At 33.1% G+C, this 21,028-nt stretch overlaps 2 protein-coding genes and 1 long non-coding RNA gene across 3 annotated transcripts; 2 read left to right on the plus strand and 1 right to left on the minus strand.

Moving 5' to 3' along the window:
- The first annotated feature begins 1,056 nt into the window (after positions 1–1,056).
- Positions 1,057–2,615, plus strand: LOC18104763 (basic leucine zipper 4). The gene has a single exon (XM_024584349.2). The coding sequence runs from the start codon at positions 1,711–1,713 to the stop codon at positions 2,302–2,304; it is 594 nt and encodes a 197-aa protein (XP_024440117.1). The 5' UTR covers positions 1,057–1,710; the 3' UTR covers positions 2,305–2,615.
- Positions 2,616–7,277: 4,662 nt separating this feature from the next.
- LOC7464777 (growth-regulating factor 1) lies at positions 7,278–10,770 on the minus strand. Its single transcript, XM_002320632.4, has 4 exons — positions 10,136–10,770; positions 9,399–9,623; positions 8,698–9,058; positions 7,278–8,323 (listed from the first exon to the last, which is right to left on the minus strand). Exons 1-4 carry the CDS (start codon positions 10,560–10,562, stop codon positions 7,513–7,515), a joined length of 1,824 nt encoding a protein of 607 aa, XP_002320668.2. The 5' UTR covers positions 10,563–10,770; the 3' UTR covers positions 7,278–7,512.
- A 3,865-nt stretch (positions 10,771–14,635) lies between these two features.
- Positions 14,636–16,334, plus strand: LOC18104760 (uncharacterized). Its single transcript, XR_008057316.1, has 4 exons — positions 14,636–15,302; positions 15,703–15,784; positions 15,908–16,181; positions 16,280–16,334. It is a non-coding gene; the product is annotated as an uncharacterized LOC18104760 (long non-coding RNA).
- Positions 16,335–21,028: the final 4,694 nt, after the last annotated feature.

Raw genomic sequence — 21,028 nt, forward strand, 5'->3', positions numbered from 1 at the left:
TGAGAGGGAGAAAAACCCTTAAGATTATAATTTTTTCTCTCTGTCAGTTATTAATTAGTAATCTCAATGGCCAATCAGCTCCCCAAAACGCACCTTGATCTTGAGGTCATCTTGAGTTGATGGTAATTCATAAACGATTAGCCTTGCAGTAGATTTTGGCATGCCTTTTATTGAGCTTAAAGCGAAGGCTAGAAAACACAAGATACAAATATATGAGATGACATGCCATTGTTTTTTTTTTTTTTAAGTTTAACGTGGGTGTTCGGAGTCAGTTTGCGTGTACTTCGACTAATTATTCCACGGGTCCTAAAGTTAACGACCATGTAAGTCTCAAGTGACCATCATATGAGCAACCACAGGGGCTCGAAGCTGAGACCACAGAGGGAGTAAACCTCTTGGTTCCAAGCTCTTACCACTAGACCACCACCTAGATAGTTTGCCATTGTTTTTAATATTATGGGTTGTCGGTGCTAAAAAAATATTCAAATAAAAAAATAGCAAACATGTTTGTTCATGGGAATATAAAAATATTTTTTTTGATATAAAATTTTAAGTAAATTTATGTATTTTTAAAACATGATAAATATATAGAAGGATATATAGAAAAATTTATAGTCCATGAAAATAACAAGTAGTACCTTATTAATTATTTTCCCGGTTCACTGTGAAACAAATACAGATATATAAAGTTATTATTCTCTTTATTATGTTTTCAATGTTATTTAATTCCTCAATTATTAGGCTTTATTCTTTATTCTTTAAATATTATTTACAAAATTTTAAAAATTAAAATCAGAAACAACTAAGAGAAACAATAAATAAATGGATAAGTCAATAAAAACACAAAAGTTGAGAACTACAAAGCGTAATAATAACAAAGATGCAAATAAATGTTTCAAAAAAACAAAACAAGACGTTTTTCAAATGAAGATATCATCTAGAAATTGCATTGTTTTGAATGTATTCAGACAAAAAAAAAAAAAAAAAGAAGAGAAGAAGAAGAAGATGCTCCTTCGGGATTCGAATCCTCTCCCGTCCAAAACATGGAAAAAAAGAAAAAGACTAAACAACCACTAATATTTTATGTTCATAATTAATTCAGAAAGCAAATGTGATATCACAAGAGAAAGACATAATTTTAAATTATAATTAGTGAGCCACTCTTCTGTAATAAATAATAATAAATCACCTTAATGCCTTCGATGATTTGGTCAGCCATGACATACATGCATGCGGCCCAGTTTCTCTCATGGCTTGGGCTTCGCTAGCTTCGGCTAGAGAACCAAGCCACACACGTGTCTTCACGCCAGTAACCTCCCCAATTATTTGCTCCCCACACGCTCATGCAACCATGATTCGACACGCTTCACTGTGGAGCATAATTTTTTTGTTCCTTCATGGCTAAGCTTAATCAAGCCCAATAATTCTGCGGGCCCCATCAGCTCATGTCACTTTAGTTTGCCTTTTGAAAAAGACCATCATGGTGCCCACTGACTAGAAAGCCAATCCCTGTACACATACGATGTATGTACGTAAGACATACGATCTTGGACGAATATACCCTTGAGGAGGCATTTTTCACGCCAGCGGGGTGGGTCCTACCAACACCATGAATTCTGCCCATAAATACGAGCCTCCTATGATGCAATTCTTCCCTTTCCTCCTCCTCCTCCCCTCCCCTCCCCTATCTATTTAGCAATTTCTGTAGCCATGTTGTCCACGGTTTCGGCCATTTTCCCATCGGTTGAACCGATGGCCAGCAACCCATTTCAGTCCTTCGAGAACGGCTTTACGCCTTGGGACTGTTTCGACCCCTTTTCAAGCTCTCCTCAGTCACCAAAACCTGTTGGTTCGAGTTCCGGTTCGGATAAATCCAACCAGGCAGGCCAAAACCCTGACAACTCGAACTCAAACTCTGGTTCCGACGACCCAAACCCTCAAGCTTCACTCATAGATGAGAGGAAACGCAGGCGGATGGTATCAAACCGGGAGTCGGCAAGGCGGTCACGGATGCGAAAGCAGAAGCACGTAGAAAACCTAAGGAACCAGGTGAACCGGCTTAGGATTGAGAACCGGGAACTGACGAACCGGTTGCGCTTTGTTTTGTACCATTCCCATGGTGTACGGACAGACTACGACCGACTCCGGTCTGAGTATAGTACGCTCCGAAAAAAGCTGTCGGACATACGCCAAATTTTGATGATGAGGCAACTCCAAGAATTGACGTCCGCGTGGCCATGCAATAATATGATTACCACCACCACCACCACCGAACAAATAGCTCCATCATTAATCACTTCATAAACTATAAAATAAACTCAATAAATCATGAAACTGAAAGTTAAAACAGGAAGAAAACGAGGCTTTATTTGTAGAGTCTTCTGATCAGCACTCCTTGTAGAGTCTTATATATATATGTAAATGATAAAGCTGCTATGAAGCAAAACTTAAATGGTGGGGTTTACGGTGATTTTTGGTAAAGGGTGCTTTTAGGGCAAAATGATTGGCGGTTTTGGTGAGCCTTGGTTCATTCTCATGTAAAAAGAGTAGTTGACTCGTGCTCGGTCGGTTATTTAAAGCTATATATCTATCTATCTTGTTTTCCTATTGTTTAATTTCAGTTCACAGCCACACCACTTCTCTTATGCTCGATATATCCGCTTATTATTAGAATATGAATGGAATCATGTGTATATATATATATATAATTGGCTGGAAAAGTATACAGAGAACCGTCCTCTCAAAATCTAGCTCGAGTTGAATTTTGTGAAAATTAATTTTATCAAATTTTATTGACTTGATAAATCAACTATAGATTATAACAAAAATCAAGATAAGATTAAATTTGATTTTTTTAATTTAAAATAATATTATTTTAAATTGAACTTCCCGCTATAAACCCATAACCTAAAACTTAAATTAAATCATTGAACGATCCGGACGAAATTTCATAACTATGGTACAGAGCATGGATAATGATGCCACGGCATCATCCTGACGCACTCACCATTAACTTTTGATAACGAAGGAGAATGATCCCAACTTGTGGATCCAAATACACGAGTGGGCTGAGATTATCAAACACCATGAGAGTAGAGGAAATTGTGTACATGCAAGAGCCTGAATACAGCCCAAATTGATCTTTATTTATCAGTGCTTTTTACTAATTTACATCAGTTTTTCCTTCCTTGATTTGTTTTTTCACTTTCCAGGTCTAGGAAATACTGGCATTCGATTTGTTAATTATTTCATTATTTTTTCATCATCGAGTTTTGATGACTCCTGTTATAGCTAATACTTACATTACGTTTTTTTAATTTTTTTTTTCCTAATGGAAGAACAATATCAGTATGTAAAGCATTTGTCAAAATAATTAATAACTAAGTTATGTGGTGAGGATACATGAAAAAACTACTCAGAATATTTTATATAATGTAAATGTTTCCATAAATATTTATATAAATATCTAGAAATTTATATTAAATATTTTGTAATCTAGGTATTTATGAGATATTTATATTAAATATCTTAAGCATTTTTTAAGATATTTATTTTAGAAAAGTATATATTAAAACATCTTCATCTTTTTAAATAGAAGGTCTTACATAGCTCATCTCTTTATATTTTATCTCTCTAGATGATATATATATATATATATATATATATATAATAAATTTGATATAAAATTTAAACAAAACTTAAAAAGTATTTAAGTTTACAGGATATTTATTCTTCCCATCAAACTGAACAAACACTATATTAATTTATACTTCGGAATATTTTTCTTGGAAGTGTCTTTGGCTCTATTAAATTTTCCGGATCTAGTTTTATCTGCTCGTTAAAAACACTATCAATCTTTCTACAATGAATTTTTTCAGCCGCATCATGTTGCAGCGTGAAACATTTATTAATTTGAATCTTAATTTAATTGAACTCACAGCAGCAACAAAACAAAAAAAAAACAGTTCAATTAATCTGTAATTCATTTTGATTCATGAATTTTAAAAAACTGTAATCAAATTTTAGCATCTAATCTAAAAAACCAAGCCGAGGTTTTTTTATCGTTTTTTTTTCTTCTGGCCTTCAAAGGTCTAAAAACAGTGTCCAAATACTTTTTGTTGTGTCAACTTTTAAATCATAATCAAACGGTGTAAAATGCAAACATGCCAAGCATCGACACACTCACGCCTGCTTGCAAACATCTGGCACAACGTTGAATCAGTGCAGCTACTTTTCTAATCATTAAAATTTTATTATGGTTCGTAGAGTAGAATGGACTGACCTGAAATCTAACTAATATGATATTTAGATCAGTCTAGAATGATTTGTTGATTCGAGCCTAGCCCGGTCCTAAATTAATTTTTAACCCATTGATTTTTTTAAAGCTTTTTTTTTTATTAAAATAATATTTTTTTAATTTTTTTAAAAAAATTTAGATGTGAACCACTATCAACTCTCCCTTCCTGAAATTTAGTTCTTACCTTGAATCGAATTTTATAAGTATGATTTTAATTCGAAGAACTCCTCCATTTGCGAGAAGCCAAGAATTGAACCCATAATTATGTTGTGTTTTGACTAAACATTTCAAAACTGGTAATTCTTAATTATGACGCATTTAATTAATTCCCTTTGGGCCGGCCATGAATATCAAGAGGCACCTTGCTTTTTCCTTGCCTACCAATGGTATATATGGCCCCATTATGCTTATAATTCAACAACTTTTTCAACTAACAATTGAGAGATAGATAGAGATGGAAATAAAATTCACAAGTATTTGGATAAACCTTTCAATTTTTATTGATTGATTTACACATTTCTTATCAATATTCATGGGCTTTTATATTTATAAAAAGATTACACCTCTAATTATCATATTCTAACTATAAATAATTATCTAATTAAACAGAGATTTTAATAAACTAATTTAACATAAATTTATTTTTAATAAAGAATTTCTATATACACTAGAATTTTAATCTAGAAAATAGAAGAGTACCATATAGGTTAGGTTTTATTTGCTTTTTGCTTTTTGCTTTTTTTTAGGTAGCCTATTAATGGTAGCATTTAAAGTTTTTCAAGTGGTAAAAAGTTTGTAGAAATTTTTCATTAAGTATGTATTTGAAAGTGAAGTAGTTAGTGTATTAGAAAAACAAAATATATGGAGAAGAAATAAAAATATATTTAATTATATTGACAGAGAGATAAATATATAAATATAAATTTGTATTTAAAATAGTTTTAGAATAAATTTTTATTTTTTCATAACACAAAGAACAAGAAAACATGTCTTATCTATTCCAACTATCTTTGTTTTTGCAAGAAGTATATTATTTATTAATCTATATATATTACATAATTTATAATAAATATAAACAAAAAAGGCAGAAGCTCCAAATTAGAGGTTCTCGGGCTTTTGATTTTGGATGTGGGATCCATCTCTCACAATTTTGCTAACCAAACGCTATTTAAAGTTGCGTTTAACACTCAAACACCTAAAGAGTTAAGAGTACCCAAACAAACCCTTAAAGCCCAAGTCCAAACCTTTCACAAGTTAAGATATACATATACACAACTGGCTGTAGAGTTTTTCCTTGACATGATCATTTATGTGCTCAGTTTTGGAAGTTAGTTGAAGTACTTTGATTGAATTTAATGCAATATATAATTTGAATTTAATTAATATTATAATTTTAATATTTAGAATAAAATTTTAAATCACATAATTAAATTCAATTATACTATTTTGAATACCTATAAAAATATTTAAATTACTAATTTTAACTTTTTTATCTTAAATTTTTTTTTTGTTACAAAGACCTTTACATTTACTATTTTTTAACTACTATTATTTTAATATTAATTTTATAATCTAACTTTAGCATCCGTGCGTTGGACTACCTTGAATTTTCTTGCAATATTAGAGAAAAGTTTGAAAGGTCGTTGTTGCATATTAGTTTTGAGAGAAAGATTCACGAATATTAATAATAGACTAAGTGCAGGAGTATTTAATTTAAGTAGAAATTTTAAGTAACAAACTTCAAATTTGAAATCATCTATTGATTAAAATTAAAAGAGAATATAATTTTGATAATGTTAATAGCTCAATAAAAATACCATAATTCTTAAGATATCATTATACAACAATAATTTTTTTATAATTGCATAAATAAAATTGTTATGTCTAAAAATATCCAAAACCTCTTAAACAAGCTAAAAGATTTTATTCCCTGTTTTAGAATATTGTTTTTAATATCGGTTACAATAGCAATTACTGCAGCAATCAAGAGAAGATTTGTTTTTTTTATTTTTCTAGCAATTAAATTCCATTTAAAATTCAAATCAATTCTCTTACGAAATTGATTTAATTCTTGGAAACTTGTGTCCAAGTTTTCACACTTCTCCTTCGTCTCTGTACTAGATTTTACGTGAAAAGGAAGGTTTTCTTACAAAGCAACAAAAATTGTTGGTAAATAGGTTACCAAGCAACTGGAAGGGTGGTCATGTGCCGAGCAAAGCAACTGACTGAATTTGTCCCTAGTATTTGGCAAATGTAGTTCAAATTGACCTGGCCGGCAGGCCCAGCTGGGATCAAACTTCTTAGAACTCTCTATTTCGATGCAATGCCAGGTCTCACAGCTAATATCCTAACTGATAATATCTTGATCTTCTTTTACATGTTTGGATACAGCTATGTTCATGTTCGAGCAGTAGTGACATCGCAAGGGCCCTAATATTGGTCCGATCTCAACAACCATCGGTCCCATCCTTTGAAAAAATCTATACTTGATGTCAAGAAAAGGTCAGGCTAGGACCAAAATTGTTCACCTAGAGTCGGTGTCTAGGCCAGACTAGGTTTCTGGGCCATTTAAGTGAGTAAAAGCAGTTGAGGGGCCTGCCTGGTGGCAGGGCACAGGAGTCGCTCCTGTCTGGAGGCGAGGGAACTCGATCTCAATCTTCAATAGTGATTTCTATTATGTACTTATCTTGGAAGCAACCTCCCAACTGGAATCAATGGGGCAAGAAAGCGGACGTATTTTGACACCCTGGCCAACAAAGAATCAATGATCAATATGTATTTTGGAAGCTATATGCTGCATCTTTCCCGTGTTCCCTCTCCATTATTTTTCTTCAGTTATATATCGTACCTATAATTGAAGCATGCATGTCCTGACCCAATCTGATAATGCATTGCGCTCCTGTATCAATGATGGGGTTATATTTCACAGAGATGATGCAGCAAATTTCAAAGTTGAGCCGTGAGAAATAAGACATTAACCTCAAACAAAGCAGAAACAAAATTACTTCAATTCACACATTAAAGATCACTAAAGATCCATTGGTGCAAGAATGGCCAATACCTATCATTTGGGAATCAGCCACGCCTAAAATTCCAAATTGAGAAAAATGAACATGCAACAAAGAGAACACGGCCTACAGGAATTTATCAGATAAATAGAAACTCCAAGCTTCTTCACATTTCCTTGACAGGTTTCATCCTTACAGTTCGCTTGATTACAGGGATGGAATAGGTGATGAACTTGCAATTATCGAACCACCCACATCCTCATACAGACTAGCAGTGTCATTGTTTTTCTTGCTCTCAGCTCTTGGGCTGCTCCCAGAACTGCTATTGGAAAGGGAACAGAAAGTTGATTTCTGCAAGACTCCCGTCGGAGAAGATCCCAACTGTGGGCTGCCATCACAACCTTCTCTCAAAAGGCTAAGGGCTGATGAGCTCTTGCAGGAATCCGCATGGCTAGTGCTGGTGGTCAAGACCTCTCCTAAAGGGCCACCAATTGAAGTCCCCCAGGAGATAGGTATCCAGTTGGTTTGCTTTTGGCTTGATTCATTATGGTCAACGCTCACCCTTAAACCCATTTGTACAGGGTCAAACTCGCAAGATAAACTCATTGGTGAGAGGGCAAGTTTCTCTTGTGTGGGTGAGGATGATGATGATGAGAAGTCTGATGAGGCCATTGGGATTGACATGGAGAGCTGGGTCCAGTCAGATTTCAACTCTTCTGGCCAGCTAATGACAGAACAATTAGATTGATCCTTCGGCCACTCATCAATGAATTGACGAAGGGGATGCTGATCTTGGCTTTCTTCGTCATTAAAGTTTAGAAAAGACTCGTAGGGCTTAGAGTTAATGTAAGAGCTCTTCTGCGATGGGTTGAGGAGAGAGTCAGAGGAGACAAATCCAAACTCTGTTTGAGAGCACTGCTCCATTAAGATATCTTGTTTAGGAACAAAGAAAGAGGACTCATCAGATTTCCGGTTGATGGTGGAAGACATCATAGAAATGCTCTGTGCATCTTGTGCTCTGTCAAAGACCAAAAGTAGGACTATAATATAGTAATTTGGTAAACAATAAGATACAAACAGGATCCATAACTCCACAAATACATATTTTTCAACATAAAAGGCCTCAATCCAAATGTACAGGGTAATCAAAAAAGAGAAGTTATAGTGAAACCCATTTTGAAAAAGGAATCCTAAGTTTCAACTACCAGGACTAGCACTGTCACCAAAGTAAAGATGGAATTAATGGGGTCAACTTTACGGTAAAGTAAAAGGACCAGAGCATGAGTATACATATTGTTAGAGGGAAATACCGTCTTATAAAACTGGAAAGAGATAACAGAAGGCAAATAAAACAAACAAACAAAAGGAAGCTCAAATACACATTATTTTTACCTGTTGACATCAACATCTGCAGAAGTGTTGGCAGCAGCCGGCTGCAAAATTTTGAACTGTTGTTGCGTGGTCATCGCAATGCTGTTGGAGGCACCACCACTGGTTATTGCCAATTTTGACATCGAGTTCGACATTGGCACCACCTTTGAACTGGCAGTCCCAGTGGCAGCATGGCCAGTCTGGCCTTCCACAGGCTTTCTTGAACGATGGCGGCCTCTGTTTATGTGCCTTTCACAATACTTTTGGTCAGCTACAGCATCCCTTGAGCACCGCCATTTCTTCCCATCAGTCCGACGACACCTTCCAGGCTCCGGATCAGTGTTGTTGCCAGGGTAACCAAGATGGAAAGCGCTCCATCCCACTATGTAGATTGGGAAAGTGGAAGGAAAAGGAGAAAAAAAAACAGCAGATAAAGGGAACAGATCAGCCAGGTGGGGGTGATTGGGGTGCAAAAGAAGAAAATATTAATTAGAGTATTAATGTATAGCTACAAAAACAACTTTTAATTCGTGAGCATACAGGTTTGATATTATTTTCAAAAATCATAATAAATTGAAAAAAGCAGGATATTATTTTCAGTACCAAACAAGAAAAATAAATCTCAAACACACAAACAAAAAAAAATACAGAAATTAAAAGAAAATTATCAATCGGAAATGCATTGTTCTTCAGTGTATTTCAGAGGAATGGAAAAAGGTTACATGAATTGTGAGGGAAGGATCCAGTAGAGGAGCCAGGTAAGCTATAAGGGTAGACAGACTTCTTGAGAGGAATGATCAAATTAGAAGGCACAGGCACACGAGCAGTGATGTATTTGTAGATCAAGGCCTGATGTTCAAGCTCCATCCACTGAGATGGAGTAAATGGTCCTCTAACCCCAGTAAGAGGCCCGTGCATGCCTGCATTCAAGCCTCCGGTGTCATAACCTGCAACATAAGAAAACATTTCTTGCCTGTAACATTTATGGAAGCTATATGTATCCTTAACTATTTTCCTACTTTGACTTAGGAGGAAAAAAAATACGGGAACAGGCAGTAAACTAAACTATTGCTTAAGTTTTTATCTGTGTAACTATTGATTTTCCTAAAATTTCTTGCTCCTTTTCCTCTTTTGTATCTAACATACTCTAACACAGAAAAATTAACCAAACCCAAAGCAGAAATATCAGGCTCGTAAGAGTGGGGAAAATCAACTTTACCCTTTGACAAGACTCGAAATGTAAAATTTCTACCAAGTGCCCATGAAAATACCATCACCAGTACATGAAAATAAAGGAAAAGTCCACCTTTTGGACAAGAACGTATCTAAAATCTGTCATTTCCAGGAAACCCTTCATCAAAATCAAACACCAAACGAAATCCATGTACCAAATTTAACAAAAAAAAAAACAAAAACTTTAACCCCGACAAGAGAACACTTGAAGAGCTTATATACTTACCTGCACTTCTAATATAAGAAGAAGCTGTGTTCTGATGGTAACGAAAGCTTAAGGCAGTGTGGTTTTGTGTGCTTCTCTCCACTAACTCACCATCTTTGCTTAGAAATGGAGTCGTTTCTGGTCTTGGAGAAGAGAAGCTCATCATGTGCTCTTGTTGGCGAGAATCATCAGAAAGCATGTAATTAGATCTCAGTAAAGAAGTGGGTTGGTGCAACGACATTGTTTTGGTGACAGAAAAATCATCATTTTTTGGCATCTTTGAAGTCCTCCAGTAATCATCTTGAGCAGACGAAGCTGATCTTTCTCGCTTACTTAACACAGATCCAAGAATCTTTGGTTTGGTCTCAGGAGGTGAGACATGAGAAGGAGCTTCACTACTAGTTTCAGGACCCACAAGACCCTCCAAACCAAGAACCCCAAAGTCCATGGCAAACTACAAAGACTGTAGGATTAAAGCAATAGTTCATTGCAAGGAAGTGAAAGTGGAAGAAGAAGCTCTCATGCCTTGAAACGAAGGGAAAGAGAAGGTGGGGTGCATCTCAAGGTTGGGTTTTGTACCTTTAAGAGAAAGACTTGATTTTTTCGGTAAAAGATTAAAAAAGATTTGAGCTTTGAGAAGGAAAATTAATAATTGGAGAGGGAGAGAGAGAGAGATAACCTTGAAAGTTATAGTTTGTATGTTTTTGTATTTTATTTAAGAAATAATAATTTTTATTTTATTTTAAATTAATTTTTATTTTATTTTAAATTAATTTTTTATATTTTTAAATTATTTTAATATATTATATTAAAAATAAAAAGTATTATTTTAATATATTTATAAATAAAAATATTTTTAAAAACAATCATCATTATAATAAAAAAATATATATTAAGGAGCGGATAAGGGTGTAAGACCGACCAAGCACACACTCTTCACTTCTCCAACATGGTACCACATGTTTATCCATGGTTCTGTAGGTGAAAAACAATATATTTTTGGTCATTTGAGGGACACATCAAGCTACAAAAATATTCTTGCAAACAAAGTATTAGATTTGAAGAATAAAGATATGATGAAGGTTTTTCATGTCCTTCTATTTTGACATTATGTGCTAGCAAATCATTGGCAATTTAGAGGTTATACTAGGTTAACCCGTAAAACCAAGTTAACCCGTCAAACCTGAGATATGTGTCATAAAAGTCTGATATCTAAATAGAAAGAAATTTAACATTTAAACTAAAGTAAACGAAAAAAATTAATTAAAAAAAAGTAAAAAAAAAACTGCGGGTTAACTCGTCAAACCATGTTAACCCGTTAAACCTGGGTCCGTGTCATTAAAGTTTGATAACTAAATAAAAAAAAATTGACATTAACAAAAGAAAAAAAATGGACGGGTTAACCCAAAATTAATTGGGTTAACCCGTGAAACTTGGGATATGTGTCATGAAAGTCTGATAATTAAATAGAAAGAAATTTAACATTAACAAACTAAAGTAAACAAAAAACATTAATTAAAAAGAAAAAAAATTCTAGGCTAACTCGTGAAACCAAGTTAACCTGTTAAACCCGCGATTAGTGTCATGAAAGGCTGATAACTAAATAAAAAAATTTAACATTAACAAACTAAATTAAACAAAAAAAATTATTAAAAGAAAAAAACAAAGAAAGAAGCAAAAAAAATGAAAGGCATAAAAAATAAAAAAATGAAAAATGAAAAAAACAGCTTAAAAAACAAAAAAAAAAGACAACTAAAAAAAAAACGAAAACAAAAAAGAGACTGCTCAGCGTTTCACTGTAAATTGCTACAGTGAAAGGCTGAGCAGTTTTAGTTTTTTCTTAATAACTAAATAAAAAATTTAACATTAACAAACTAAATTAAACAAAAAAAAATATTAAAAGAAAAAAACAAAGAAAGAAGCAAAAAAAAAAATGAAAGGCATAAAAAACAAAAAAAATGAAAAAGAAAACAGCTTAAAAAACAAAAAAAAAACAGCTCAAAAAACAAAACAAAAAAGGAAGAAAACGAAAACAAAAAAGAGACTGCTCAGCATTTCACTATAGATTGCTACAGTAAAAGGCTGAGTAGTTTTAGTTTTTTCTTAATATGGGAGCTCGGTTGCAATTTCGGTACAAACTGTTTTTTATTTGAAAATCATGTTATTAAGATATGTTTGAAAATGTGATATAAGTTGTTTTTTAAAGTGTTTTTAAAATATGATAAAAGTTAATTTTTAAATTATTTTTTACTTGAAAATACATTAAAATATTTTTTATTTTTTAAAATATATTTTTGACATCAGCACATCAAAACAATGCATAAATACAAAAAAAAAATTTAAATAAAAAAAATCAAATTTGATAAAAAAAAAATTGGTTCAACTGCAACCCTAAATATAGCCTTAATTGGATCTAAATCTAAGTATATGTTTGAAAATGTGATATTGTTGAACATGACAGTTTTTTTATGTATAACTCATTTAATGTATAAAAAATCCCAATCAAAAACAAATTTTACATATTTTTTATTGCTTTTTATGTGGATTTCATGATTAAAAAAAACTATCATACCCAATTATGACATCCTCTAAAAAAAACAAATCCTAAACAATCCAATGGCATAAGTTAAAAAGATCCAAACAATGACTTTAATTTAGTAAAAGTTCATGATACTTCTAATTACTGTTTGTATTTAAAATAGACAAGTTTATTTTATTTCTATTTTGATCCCAAAGTCATTAATTTCTTTGCTTATGTCCTTTTGATTTATCAATTACTTTCTCAAAAAAAAAAAAGAGCAATCCTCTAAACATTATTTGTATTTAAAATAGACTAGAGCTTTTTATAAATTTCAATTTTATTCCTCGAGTCGCAATTTTATTTTATATTTGCTTTTAATCCATTTGATTGATCAACTATCTTCTCTTGTTTTTTTTTAACAATAACCATATTCTCAAACTAGCTTTAACTAGCTAAATGACCCTTACTTCACCGCAAATCAGATAATTTTTATTTTTTTCTCAATATAATAGCATTTTTTACATAAAAAAATTTTAATCGCAAATAAAAAAAAGTTATTGTACATATTTAATTACATAAACCGATAACTATTCAAGCAACTGAAAAAATTAAAAACTCAATTCCTAACCAGCCGAAGTTAACCAGTCAAACTCGTGACCTAGGTCATGAACTTAACTAGGCTAAACAACTTTTTTATATATCTAAAATAAATACCAATAAAATTGAGAATCATCCAAATATCAAGGCAATTGGATAAAAATATAAACCAAAACAAATTACATTGCTAAATTAATGATCAATAAAATATTAATTGATGAAATTTAAATAAAAAAAAGCAAGAAAAAAATTCTAATTGTGATAGGTGAAATTTAAGACAGGGGGGGTTAAGAAAAAGGTATAGATGTTCGGGCCTAGTTGGTCAATAGTGCATGGCCCTCAAGAAAAAAGTTTGAGCGTGCGGGCCTTGAGCAGCCCACGCACTCGAATCTTATTTATTTTTTTAGAATTTGTTTTAAAGAGCAAACGACCTGTCATATACTCTTTAAATTTTTTAATAAAAAAATAACAGGTGACGCATCACCTGTCTCATTAAAGTAGACAATATGTCGTAAATCATGCCTTTGGTTCTTGAAAAATTGGGTTGTGATGTTTCAGATAAACAGAAAAATAATTTTCAACTATATTTTGACCATAAAAAACAAAAAAAAAACTAAACACCTTGTAAAACATAGTCATAATCTCAAACAACAACAAAAAATACCTAAAAATCCACAATCAACCTAAAACGAAAATTGTTTGTGGCCTCAAATCTATCATATAAAGCAAATTCAAAGGAAAAAAAAACATTGACGACAACCTCTTCTCATTAAAAGGATATCATTAACATCAAAATAACCCTTTCCATAACTTTAATTGGTGTAAATGATAACTTTCTTTTTGTTGTAGAATACAACAACTTTTCCTCTCCTATCTCAAATAAAAAATAAAAAGAATGAAAATTTTGAGGCCAAAATCAACTTTGTTCTTGATTTTTAAAAATTGAAAGGAACATGTATTTATAGTTGCAAAAGTTTAGGGACTAAAATGCATATTTTGCACAAACTTTGTTAAAGCCACTTATTCCCTCCATATTTTTCACTCTAGTCCCTTCTCTTTTAATCTCACACTTTCTTAACAAATTAACCCAAATTGAAATTCAATTTGGCAATTTAACAGTGAAATTTAAAAAAAGATTAGTTTATAGCCAGTAAAGATTAGTTTATAGTTTATTGGCTATGGTCCGTTGTGGAAGACTAAATTACTTAAAAACTTGATAAAATAGTCAATTATAAAAGATAAAACTATGGTTTATAAAACTACTAAATACTAAGTAATTATCATAAATACCTCTAGCTTTTGGGGTTCCATTTCCATATACCTCAACCATGTACTTTGCGATGGTTTCTTGAAGGCGAGCCAAAAATGAGAGATTGAATCTAAGCTGTTGATATAACACCATGAGAAAAATCCAATGGTGGATAAGAAGTCCAAGTCATCTGTCCATGTCAAAATGATTTCCCTCTCATACCAAACCCAATAATTTGACGCCATTTTACAGTTGTCATAACTGAAATTTCCTTCTTGTCACAAGTTAAGTTTGATTCGAGGGGGAGGAAGCAATTGCACTGGACACAAGGTTGTTTTCAAATCAAATGAACCTTAGACAATATGACCATTAGGATTTAGTTATAGCTATACACGCATTTTATTAGTGCAGGGTTTGTTAAGAAAAGATGCCACGTGTGGCCAGCAGCGAGAATATAGGAAGTTATCTTCATATATAAGATCTGTAACAGAATTGGAGAAGGATAATAATGAACATAATGAATGAATGTTGAGCTGAATGCGTGAAATTCTGCTTCTATCTCTCTTCTTCTTCTATTTGCTCACTAACTTGTAAACACCATGAATGGAACTTGGCTACCAGCCATTTCCATCACTAAGGCACCTCTGGATGTTATCCAGATTGGTTCCCAGTCAATCAGACACGCACATTTCTCCTTTTATTTTCATTCTTAAAATCTCTAAGCAGTTAGGAGGAGAAGGAGCCGAGTCTACTGATGGGTTTACTACTACCACTGCTGCTTCACTTGTTCGTGCAAAAGATGACAGTGGTTTTGTTAAATGGTATTTACTTGCGTTTACCCCCCCTCTTTTTACTTTTTTTTTTGGGTTTTCTTATTTTGTCCTATTAATTTGAGTTTGAAGATTTTCAAGAAATGTAGCTATGATTTGTTTGATTTTTTTAAAAAAAAATCTGGGTTTTTCTATTTTTGTGTTCTTGAATTGATTTTGGGGTTTAAAATTATGGGTTCTTTGATTTTTTTGAAGAAATCGAGTAACCCGGTTGATTTTTGAACAAACTCTGTTTCTGGGTGTTTCTAGTTTTGTGTTCTCGACTTGATTTTGGGGTTTTCAATCATGGTTCTTTGAATTTTTTAAGAAAGAGGGAACCCGGTTGCAGAAATTAATTAAGGAATCAATGAAGTAATTCATGTGTTTTGTTTTTTTGAATTGATACATGCAGTGAAGAGTGCAAAAAGGATATGCCAGTGGCTTTATAAGTTTCCAAGGCCGTAGTCTTGATGCTAAAATCAAGATGAATTCTGGTTAGTTTAGTTCCATAATGTAGTCTTGATGCTAAGAGGCACTAATTTTGTTTTTTTATCTGATTAATTTAACTGATTGTTTGTCATGATTTGGGGATTGTGAATTAGTGATTTGGTTTGTAGGAAGACAACAACCTTGACAGAGCCGAAAGCGAAGAAAGAGGAGAAGGGCAATGATCAAAATGCACTGAAACGACCTCCCATTACTTTCTTTCTCCTCATGTAATAATGCCCTTTGTTGCTTGTTTGTGTGGTGTAATATAATGTGATGATAATGTGTGAATATGGGGAGTGGGGTTTGTATTGATGTGTGTTGTTCCTTAATTAGGGGTGATCTTAGGAAAGAGTATAAGGAAGGCAACCTGCACTCTAAGGAAGTTAAGAAGATAAATGAAACGTAAATTAGTTTTGTCATTTTCAATTTTACTAATAATTATAAGGGGTGATCTTAGGAAAGAGTATATAAATGCTAATGCTGCATTTGATGAAATTCAGGTTGCAAGGAAAAGTGGTGAGAGATGGAAATCAATGACTGATGAAGTGAGTGTTGGCTTATCTCTTTTTTTTTTAATAAATCATTGGTTGACACTTATAAGCTATTGAATGATGAGAGTGGTCTGTAACTGTTATGTTTGCCCTGTTGTTTAAATCCTTGAGAGAAACCCACTAAGCTGATTTGATTTGAGCTTCACTGAGGATATTACATCTGGCAATTTGATCTCTAAAATATCAAACTTCAATTGGTTATGTGACAGCTTGAGCTTTTGCAAATTAGACATGTTGGTGAAGAAACCACTAATGCTATCCATTAGAAAGTTATCAGATAGGTCTCAAGAGCTCAAAGAATCTGGTCTTATAAATTTTGGAAGGTTTTCTTTGAGTTTACAGTTAGCTAGATGAACACCTGAAAGTTCTTTATCTTTGATCCAATCAAGAACTGACCCTAAACTGAGGTTGTTGTAAGTCAGGTCTATTGATAATAGATGAGGAAGACCCCTACCTTGAATAACTGGCAAAGGATTTGAGAGTTTATTTCTGGATAAGTTAAGGTGCCACATGTTTTGTAAGTTTGAAATGGATGAAAGAATTTGACCTATAAGACTATTAGAACTCAAAGAAGTGTAAGAGATTCTTGATCTGCAGCTTCTCAGCCCTTCTCCTCTCTCCTTTTCAATTGAGTTTTCGGCTTGCTTTTGTGAGACATCTCGTTGCTGATGTGGCTTTTTTTTCTCTGATTCGCAGGTCATTCATTCCTGGATTGGTGCACTGTAATGATTGCCCATAAAAAGCGCTTTAATTTGGCAAGTTGTTCAGATTATAATTTGTGTCCAGGGAAGTGCTAATTGAGCGTCCTATTCATCTGGGACCGGTTTCCTAAGGCCTAGCCATTCCATCTTCTCTGTGGGTTGGTGGCTAGGTATGGTCTTCATGCAGCCAGGTTTGGTAAAGCCTTATTTTCAGTTTCATTTGATTTGCTTTTTTATTTATTTCCCGCACCCCTTTACCACTCCATTTCACTTCGTTTTAGAAAGGGCTGCCATGTTTGCTTTGGCTATCATAGCTGCCCTGATTAGATTCTTTCCCTTCGTGTCAAGTTGTCTAATTTTTTTATTTAAGAGAGTAACAGATGGTTAGTTGTTTTTTCCCCCCTGAAAAGCGTGGTTGTGTGCTCTCTCGGTTTCTTTCTTGCATTTGTTTTTTGGTTGTTTTCTCTATGCTGTTCTTGGCTTCGGTTCTTTCTTTTCTTTTCTTTTTTCTCTTGGCAACATCTGTTCATTGTTAATTTTTTATTTCAATTGTGAGGATGGCTGTGAAAATTGGTTTTGCTAATCTTTGTTGAATGTTTTTGGGCGGTGGCTGTATCGGTTGTTTTGATCTATTTGCTCTGCATCCATTTTGGCTTTGGGTTATTTTTTCTCTTGCAATCCCTATTTGGTGTTTTTTCTTTGGGTTTTTTTTTTATTGTTTTGATAGGTTAACCAGAAGATTTGGCATCTTATACGTTGGTTTTTTTGGTTTTGGGTTTTGTTTGCTATGTGGGGCCTCTTCTCCTGCGTTTCCAGCTTTGTTGGGTGAGCTTATGTGGTTTTATTTTGCTGGTAAGGCCAACCATTGAGGTCCTTTTCAGCTCTCTTTTTTTCCCTTTAAAGATTAGTGCATTCATGAGCTGTTTTGTGTTGTTTTATGATGTTGTTCCTTTGTGGATGTTCTAGACTTCAAGTTTGTTGCTCTTGGTTGTGGCTGGCTGGGTGCTAAAAAAATTTCCTTCTTTGGTTGCTTTTGTGTTCATAAATAGCTTTATGTTGCGTGTTGATGCATGTTTAAAGATTCAATTTTTTTTTTTACTTTAATTATGGCTACTTGAATGCTAATGAGGTTTCCTAGAAAATTTTGATTATGCTTTAAAGATGATTCACTAGATGTTTCAACACTTCCAAGGCTATATGTTTCATAAAGGATGATGCACAAAGGAGTTAAAAGAATTCATTGGTTGCTAAATGTTTAGGATTTGGTTTTTTGAAACATAGTTGTGCTGACTTTTCTTTAGTATAGTGTTGTTTTCTTTTCTTTTGTTCTGCTCTTCTTTCCTCTTCCCTTACCTTTGTTTTCTAATTTTTATTGTGGAACATCTATCACTTGCCTTACTGTTTTGCTGTCAACTCTGCTAGGATCACGCCCATTCTCTCCTCAGTCAGCTTCTTGGTCTTCTTTCAAGGATCTGACGGTACATCTCACTTTTTTTCTTTCACTTATATGTGTTCTTAGCTTCTCATAGCTGTTACTTTAAGTACCCCCCTCCTTTACTCAATCGTTATCCATCTTTCTTTTAAGTTTGCTTCTACACAGTTGTTATGCTCCCAACCTCCATTTTTACTCCAGAAGCAGTTCCTTTTGTGTTTTTTTTCCCTACTGCTGTTGTTTTCTCTTATACATTGTGCTTGCACTCTTTTACCCTTTTTGTTTTTTGTCCAACATTTTGTTTCATTTCGCTGGCTCAGCATCCTATTCATCACTAGATTTATGACTTTGCAAGGTGTTGTTTATGTTGGTGCTCTGTTAGCGATCTCGGCTCTATAATCAGGTTTTTTAAGAGGTCTTTATTCTTCTTGTTCTCAAAGAATGCGTCAAATATATGGAAGATTAATATTCTAAAATATTTTTTTTAGTTTGTGTTAATCTACTCAACACGTGGATAATTGCCTACTTAGCTACAAAATGAAATAATCTTAATAAGTATCTATAAAGATATATAATGTACAAAAATTGAAGCTAGCTATAAAGAAGAAAGACTCATAGAATTATATATATGTTGAATGCCACTTAGGATACATGTGGACCGTATTCAAAGTTATACTAAAATTGCTAAATTATACTCATTTGCAAAAAGATTGTTAAAGGAAAAAAAGATATATTCACAACATGATGGGAAATTAAGAGACTTATTGAATGTGTCTATTTTACTTTTGTTATATAATAATTAATTATTATATATAAAAAAGACCTATAATGATTTTGTATCAAATAAACGAAAGAAAAATCATGAATCCCCCAGCACTGAGACAATGATAGACAGAGTTTGTTGTAATTGGACAAGCACAAGTTAATTTTCTTTACTTCTACTGTTCTCCTCCATTTTTAGGTTAAATTCCAAAACCACCAACACAAAAGGAAAGAAACATGAAGGAAGAGATAAAGAAGGGAGATAGAGTACCAGTAATTTCGATTCGTTCATTGATGTTGAGCCCACCAGAGCCTAATTTATACATCATACAATCCCACCAATGTGAAAGAAAGAAGAGAAGATACAGGAAACTTACCGATCACAATATATTCATCAACTAAAGAACATAATTCCAGAACTTTTAAATATGATCTTTAGCCATTATATATATGAATACAACCTTATTAGCATATATCTGTTAGCGATCTCGTTTTATTTTTTATAGTTTTTGGTACTTCATTTTTATGTTAGCAATTTGTTCTGCAATTTTCTTGTATCGTCTGATATTCTTAATCTTGGGTGTCATTATGCTAGGCGTTGCATCCACTTTGAGCAGGTCTTTAGTATTTTACCACAGCAGTACCATGCGATCGGGATCATCCCTGTAATACTTGTGGTTCTTTTTCAGCTAGTGTAGTTATAAAGCCTTAGTTCTTGAAATTGTGAATTGTGATCTAATCAGTTAGCCATCCCTGTTCCTAAGCAATAACCCCTCTCTTTGGAGTGATCAATATACTTTGTGAAGTGAATTTACAAGAGCTGCCAATTCAAGTATCTTTGTGCATTTTGGTTGTTCATTCCTCAAGTTCTTTCTTGGAACCATTATTTGCAGCATTTTTCTTCAAAACTATATATTTTCTGCTTTGAGCTCAATAAAAAGATTTAAACCAAATTTATCTTTTTATGCATGTAACAAACAGAAGTTGAAATGTTAATATTTTGCATCCCTTTTACATTGGATTCTTGCGTTATAAGATTTTATTTATAGCTATATAGAAGCAGTTTGTTTCTGTATTTCTTACTTAAGAATTGAACGTACTGCAAGACTTCAATTAAGTATCCATCCTCCTGCAGCCTTTTGTTTCATCCATTTCTGTTTCCATCAAGTTTTCTTATGTTGCTCTGTTCACTTTGTTTATTCTACAGATAGAAGAAGTGTGTTTGTTGACCTGAGGATCCACATTCCAGAGAAGCTTCTCAACTTGCTCTAATAAAAAAATAATAATAGAATTTACATCGCACACACATAAATATTCACATTCATATCCATATTAACCGCTTCTATCTTAGTGAGAAGCTGTCAGCTCCATCCATTTTTACATTCTGACAAACACACTAATCTCATAAAGACCATAGAAAACTATGCAAGTCACACATTTATCCCAATAAATTAAAATTAGTCTGCATAAGCTTCAAATAACCATTCCATGGCGTCGCGTCTTGGAGGTTCCTACAACAGTTAAAATAGTTAACATGGTGTTAGCCATTGAAAGATAAACAACGCTAAAATTCAAAATGGTTGGAGTTAGATAATGTATTATCAATATATAATTTATAAATCTATATTTTATATAAACTGGAGCCAAGTTTGCCTTTTTCTTTTTTTCTTATTTAAATCTTGGGGTCAACTAAAGAGTGTTTTTAGCTTTAATTGTATTGGCTACAAGTGATTGGTTAGCAATCTCAGTAATAATCTTATTGGTTGTTATTAAATGAAATTAGCTAAGTTAAAATTGGTTAGG

The sequence above is a fragment of the Populus trichocarpa genome, chromosome 14, assembly GCF_000002775.5.
Source record: "Populus trichocarpa isolate Nisqually-1 chromosome 14, P.trichocarpa_v4.1, whole genome shotgun sequence".
Taxonomy (NCBI): domain Eukaryota; kingdom Viridiplantae; phylum Streptophyta; class Magnoliopsida; order Malpighiales; family Salicaceae; genus Populus; species Populus trichocarpa.